General features: G+C 41.4%; 2 protein-coding genes across 2 annotated transcripts; one reads left to right on the top strand and one right to left on the bottom strand.

The window, feature by feature from the left end:
• Positions 1 to 419: 419 nt before the first annotated feature.
• Positions 420 to 1357, top strand: PCYB_134040 (hypothetical protein; the record flags this gene model as incomplete). Its single annotated transcript, XM_004224429.1, has 2 exons — positions 420 to 1019; positions 1175 to 1357. 2 exons carry the CDS (start codon positions 420 to 422, stop codon positions 1355 to 1357), a joined length of 783 nt encoding a protein of 260 aa, XP_004224477.1.
• A 969-nt stretch (positions 1358 to 2326) lies between these two features.
• On the bottom strand, positions 2327 to 6128 carry PCYB_134030 (hypothetical protein). Its single transcript, XM_004224428.1, has 12 exons — positions 5917 to 6128; positions 5676 to 5789; positions 5179 to 5422; positions 4613 to 4866; positions 4375 to 4463; positions 4076 to 4212; positions 3825 to 3929; positions 3559 to 3673; positions 3381 to 3458; positions 3132 to 3184; positions 2788 to 2972; positions 2327 to 2581 (listed from the first exon to the last, which is right to left on the bottom strand). Exons 1-9 carry the CDS (start codon positions 5996 to 5998, stop codon positions 3381 to 3383), a joined length of 1218 nt encoding a protein of 405 aa, XP_004224476.1. The 5' UTR covers positions 5999 to 6128; the 3' UTR covers positions 2327 to 2581; positions 2788 to 2972; positions 3132 to 3184.
• Positions 6129 to 6434: the final 306 nt, after the last annotated feature.

Genomic DNA, 6434 nt, shown 5'->3' with positions numbered 1-6434 from the left:
AAAAAAAAAAAAGGTCAAATGAAAAAACTAATAAACATACTTTTACCCTATTACACCCACAACAATGTCTTAACTCCAAATTTGACTTTAAAAAAGAAGGTAGCTTTTTTTTCTTTTATTTGGACCGCTACGTATACTCTCCCCTGTTGCACACACTGCTGAGGGATAAAAATGTGATAGAGAAAAACAGGTTAAAAAAAAGCAACACCAAGGGGGTAACAGACAAGCTGGGTTTGGCATGCCGAAGCAGCCACGAGGTAGGCAGTCGAACTGTCAACAATGAAGAGCATAAAAATGACGACGAGATCGAAGAGACGAACGCCATATGGCCAGAACGAATTTCCTACGTGACACCCCTAGAAATAAAAAAAAAAAAACAATTGCAAAATGAAAAATTCAACGTTATATACATTGGACACATGAGTATCTTAATTCAAAGCGCCAATTTTAATATATTAGTAGATCCAGTATTGTCTAACCGAATTGGTTTATTCAACCTAGTGGGTGTGAAAAGAACAGTAAAGGCAGGAATAAGCTTCGAACATCTACCAAGCATTGACTTCATCCTACTAAGCAACAACCGATTTGACACAATGGACAAAAGTACACTAAAAAAAATTGTACTCAGAGATAACAGCATAGTTATTGGTGGTATGAACATTCGAAGATATTTATTTAAAAGGAGCTTCCCTGTGGTGTATCCCCTAAATTGGTTTAACAAATTAGAATTTGAAAATTTGTCCTTTTATTATTTGCCCACCTTAACAAATAGCCACCGATATGTTGTCGACAAAAATGTATACCTTCCTGGATCCTTCTTAATCCATGATAGTAAAACGAAGGCAACCATTTTTTATAGTGGCCACTCTGCGTATTCGAACCATTTTTTGCAAATCAAAAGTTATGTTAACACTCTTTTAAAAGGGGAAACCATCGATTTGTCCATTTTGCCAATTGGGATTTACAAGCCTAGTGCGTTATATGCCCATTTTCACATGTCCCCTGAGCAGGCCATACAGGTGAGTAGTCATCCGCCGTTTCTATGCGGCATGATGCGCACCAGATGTGCGTGTCACGTGTAAATGGGCATTTAAATATGCACACATGTGAGCGTTCAAATGTGTACATACATATATGTGTATATTTGTCCCCATTTTGCGCCCCTTCCCCGTAGAGTCACCTCGATTTGAACAGCAAAGCGTCTCTAGGCGTGGGCATGGACGTTTTTTGCCTAGGCGGGGAAAACTACAACGAAGCTACCACGGAGCTGTGGAATCAGTTGGCTAAGTACGAACATGAGCGGAAGGAAAAAATTAACTTTGTTACATTACAGCCGGGACAAAGCATCATGTTGTGAGGCCCAAGCGTTCACGAGAAGAATTAGAAGTAGTAGTGGAAGAAATAGTACTGGACGAAGTAGTCGTGGACGAAGTAGTAACTGAGCAGCCCCACATAATGCCAAAACGTGTAAAGGCATATACATAGGAACCACCCATTTATGGGCGCCACCTTAAAATGAATCCCACAAATTGAACAGCTGCGCAAATGCAGAAGCTCCAAAATGGAACGTGTGAGGAAGTATCTTCCATTGTCAGCTATTCATACGCCGTAGCCAAAGCCTTAAAGCATAATTTCTTTCGCTTGTTGTACTCCTTTTCCTTTCCAATTATGTCACTATTCATTTTTTGCAAATTTTCTTTTACCTTCTGTAAAAAGGGGGCAATAGGATGTTTCAGGTCATACACATGAGTACACATGCATGCACCTACCCAGTAGAGCACTCTTGAAAAAGGATATCCATCATGTTGTTCCTATCGAGACATGCGTTTACAACACGTATGAATACGTACCTTGATAATTGCTTGGCTCTTTTGTAACAATTCGCTGGATGATAAGATGGACTTCCCTTCTTCATGCAGCTTTAGCACTTCATTTCTGTTCACGCCAATTTTCTTCAAGGACTCGGTTAAAGTCTGTTTTGGAGGAGGCATGTGTATATGTGTGTGATGGGGGTATCCATGCGCATATGTGTGTGATGGGGGTAACCATGCGCATATGCGTGTGATGGGGGTAACCATGCGCATATGCGTGTGGGTAACACACGTTGTTGAGGGAGCCCACACTTCTGCTCCGTGATGCAGATCGTTACGTTTATCTCCCTGGTCATCCTGTTTATTTCCTTCTCCATAATGATTATCATGCTTTTTTTTTTCTTTTCATATTTTTTGTGAAATTCGTGCCGCCTACTTTTTTGTTTCTGCATTGAAAATTTTTTTTTGTAACTTTGTGTTTTGGCATTTTTGTGCGTTCGAAAATTGGCACAGTGTTATGTGGCACGTCCGGTTACTCCACCGATTTTGCTGCTTTTCATTTGACCCATTTGGGGCGCCGCTAATTTTACGGCACGCACCTCGACCAGCGCTTTAATGTTGCTGTCTATCTCGTTGAGAGCGTCGGAAAAGCCTTGCTTCAGGGCTTTCTTAAAAATTTCCTTTTTTTCGTTATGGCGGGAAATAATTTTCTGGATGATCACTTCGGTGTCGCTGTCCCTTTCCTGGATAGCCTTTCTCCCCATGTGGGTCTGCACAGCGGGAAGGGGATGACGTTTTTGAGGAAAAGCTTCGGAGGATCATGTAGGTGATGTATTCATTAATTGTGCCCTCATGCCCATGTTGGCACACGCCCAACAGGTCACGCGAGCAGAATAATTCCACCCATTAAGGAAAAGCAGCCAATTTATTTTTATTTATTTATTTTTTTTTTTTTTCCATTTATTTGCTGGCGCACCTCCGAGGTGTTTGCACCCAAATTGTAATGCCCGAGAGGACTTTCACTCTCCGTTTTTTTCTTCAAATCCCTTTCAGTTTTGTACCCCTTAGTATAATTTTTCTCATCTGACGACATCTCATATTTTAGTTTGTTATCCTTTGTCTCATTTTTTTTTGTTTTTTTCTTTTTCTTATTCTTCTTCTCTGTTGCATGAAACAGTGGTAGCAAGCATACGTGAAAGTGTTCACAACATTTAGGGTTCCTTTCCTTCGTTGAGGAAACTGCCTAGGGTACAACGGGATAACCACAATTTTGTTCCCCTCAGTGGGTCTTAAATCTGCGTACTTCGTTTTTTCGCTAACCTTCACCTTTTGACTCTTTTACTCCTTTCCCAGCACCATGTCTAGCCTGTTTGTCGCTGAAAGGGTTAATCAATTTGTTAGTGCGTCTTTCCACTTGGGGAAAGATATCAACATGACGTATGCACATTGGTATGATGTGCTATCAGGAGTTCCTATGCAATTTTTTTTTTTTTTTTTTATTTCCCCTTCATTTGCACAGACGTGAGTAGAGCCCTATACACTCGGCGATTCAATGGAACGTTCCTCTCCCTACTTTATGTCCTGGTCCGTGTTAGACTCATTAGATAAGAATAGCTGGTTGTCCAGTTCTTCCTTTGCGTTGTTTTCCTAAAAGGGAAGGAGAGCGAGAAAGGAAGATTTATGTCTGCCTTTGGTTCTTCTCGTTTTGATTTATTATCATTCTTTTTCTATCCCTTTTCAGCATTACGCTAGTGACAGTTGTTCCATCACTGTCGTCCTTCTCCTCCTTATCATGACGACTCCTCATCTGATTATCTTCCCTCTTGCTTTTTTTCGCCTCTTTTTTTAGCTTCACAGATATTCTTATATGAGCAGCAAGGTGAATAGAAAAGGAGTAGAAGAAAATTTCACACATAGGATCATACTTCTGCACATTCATGCGCACATCTACCTCTTCGTTCTCGCTCAGTTTGTGATTTTTTTTTTTTTCCCTGCCTGGTTTTCTTTTCTTACTTGTCTAGGAACCTCCTCACCTCCTTCGAGTTTCTTTTGATGTCTAGCGATAGGCTGAACTTGTTGATGCTTTCGTAGTCGACGGCGTCCCTTATGTCTTGCCCCCTGAGCGGTTAAGCGGTTAAGTGGTGGAGCGGTAGAGCGGTAGAGCGGTGAAGTGGATAAGCAGTTAACCGGTTAACCGGTTAAGCCTTGGCGCAGTGCAGCTGTGGGGAGGTGGCCCAAAGGGCGGATCGCCGAATGGCCATTACCACAGGCTGAATATGTTCGTCTGGTCTATTATAGCTTTGCAGTCCAGGATGAACACATTTTTGCCCTCAAAGGATACTGAAGTGATGTGGTAGTAGGGGACCTCTATTTTGCATTTTTCATCTTCTTCGGGGTTGTCCTGAGGTAGCCGGCGGAGAGGGAAAATACTCCCATGTGTATGTGCATGCATATATGCACATGTATACATGAGCGTGCGTAGTTATGCGGGTAAGCTATCTCTGCTGCGTTGGGCCTGTTCCGCTCTTTTCGCCTTTCCCGCTTGGCGGCGTGTGGACAGTACGTAGTACAAAAATATGGAGCACTTCCCCAAGTAGCAGAGGATGAAGTCTTTGTTCACGTATTTTTTGTTTCCCCTTATGGTGAAGAGTCCTAAGGAGTAAGGGTGGGAAAAATGATGGAACGTAAAATGGGAAGCGCGAAAAAAGTGGTATCCTGTGCGAAGGCAACCTGTGGAGACTCCAAACAAGAGTACCCAAGCGTGGGAACCCCCCCCCAGAGAAGAAAACAAAATTCTTAACCATCTTCAATGACGATTTTTCTGTCCATGTAGTTTTCCTCCTTGAGCCAATTTATACATTCCTCATCGAATTTAAAAATCTTAAAATGTTTCAACTTTTCTAACGTATTTATATTTGCATGCAACCCTTTGATATTGAATGTAGCAAAGTCGATCCTTCTGAAGGACCTCCACAAAAATTCTGTATAACAGACCTTCAGCTCCAGATCATTTTCGACTTTTATCTTTTCGAATATTTCCTTTGTTAGGGTTAATCTGACGAAGAGGAGGGGAGTGAGAAAAAATAAGTTTTGTAGATGTGGTTTGTGAAGAGGAAGAATCGGAATGTGATTGTCCCCATGTGGTGGGGTACACACGAAGGTGTGCTGGCACATGCACATGGAAGGAGGCGGATTAACCCGCAACGATTTGCCTTGTGCTTCTGATCACAATTCGCGTGTTGCGGGGACGGATAGACCCATCCATTCTCCGTGATTTGTAACACATGGGGGGGGCATATTTTCTGGAAGGCCTTAAGCCAACAGAAAGGCACATGTATACTTATGTGTAGACGCCCCGGAACCTTACAGCTCTGTCGTGAAGGACGACTCTACTTTCCTCCGGAAGGACGAGCTGCTACAGTTTAGAAACGAACTTAACACGGAGCAGAGGTGGCGCCGCAAAAAGCTGAAGCTGAAGAAGTACTTCAGGTTGTCACTTTCATAATTCGTGTACGCGATTAATTTGTTGAAAATAAATTCGCAGAATTTGATGGAGGTTCTTAAGTCCACATCGATGTTTTTTTTTTCTTCAATGGTGTTTTCAAGTATGACTACGGGAGAGGCAAATGAAGGAAATTAGGGAAAGCAGCCTTGCACTGTAACCAGGTGTGGTTAGTCTCGCCTTATCGTGGGTGCACACATACACACACACAGGCTTGTACAGCTGAACGTATTCACATGTAGTGATGACTACATGTGCACATTTTCTCCAACATAAAAGGCGACGAATTGTATGGAGGCAAAACAAAAAAAGGGAAGTGCCTCAGGTTAGCACAGTACAAACAACCATAATGAAAAAATTACTCATTTTATCAACAACTTCCCACACGACGGACGATAAAAAAAAATCATTGTATGTTTCGAAGAAGTATTCTAATATTTCTATTAGGGCCTTTAAATGTTGACTGTTTATGTTTTCTATCATAGGGGGAGGGAAAAAAAAAAAAAAAAAAAAAGGGGAATGACGCCTTCGTCTAGTTAGGACACAAACGGGGAATTGCACACCTGCATGTACACCCCCCAAGCATGCACACGATACCCTTACCCTCATGCTCGCATAGATTTTTTAATTTTTTCGTTTTTAACAAAATGGTGTCTTTGTTCAGCATATTCATTGTCGCACACATTGGGGCTCATTGTTTGGCAAACCAAATAAATAGGAATGCGGTACTTTAATGATTCACATTACGCATGGGATGTGTCCCCCTTCGTTGTGAACACAAAGTTGGTTTGTTTTTAAAAGAGGGACAATTTTTTTTACGTGCGCTCATTCACACGGAAATGGGGAGAAGCTCCTTTTTTTCCCTTCGTCCAACCGGGGGGTCTATCGAACAAGTGTGCGTGACGCGGAAAAAAAAAAAAGAATAAAGTAAAAAAAAATAAAATAAAGTAAAAAAAAATAAAATAAAGTAAAAAAAATAAAATAAAGTAAAAAAAAATAAAATAACAAAATAAACAAACATAGCGCGCAAAGCGAAAAAAAAAAAAATGCCCTACGCGCCGACAGAAACGAACGGTTGTTCACCACTTACCAATCGTTGTAGATACACTTTTCGATGTTCG

The sequence above is a fragment of the Plasmodium cynomolgi genome, chromosome 13 (genome assembly GCF_000321355.1).
Source record: "Plasmodium cynomolgi strain B DNA, chromosome 13, whole genome shotgun sequence".
Classification (NCBI taxonomy): Eukaryota; Apicomplexa; class Aconoidasida; order Haemosporida; family Plasmodiidae; genus Plasmodium; species Plasmodium cynomolgi.
This window is presented reverse-complemented; position numbering and strand designations above follow the sequence as displayed.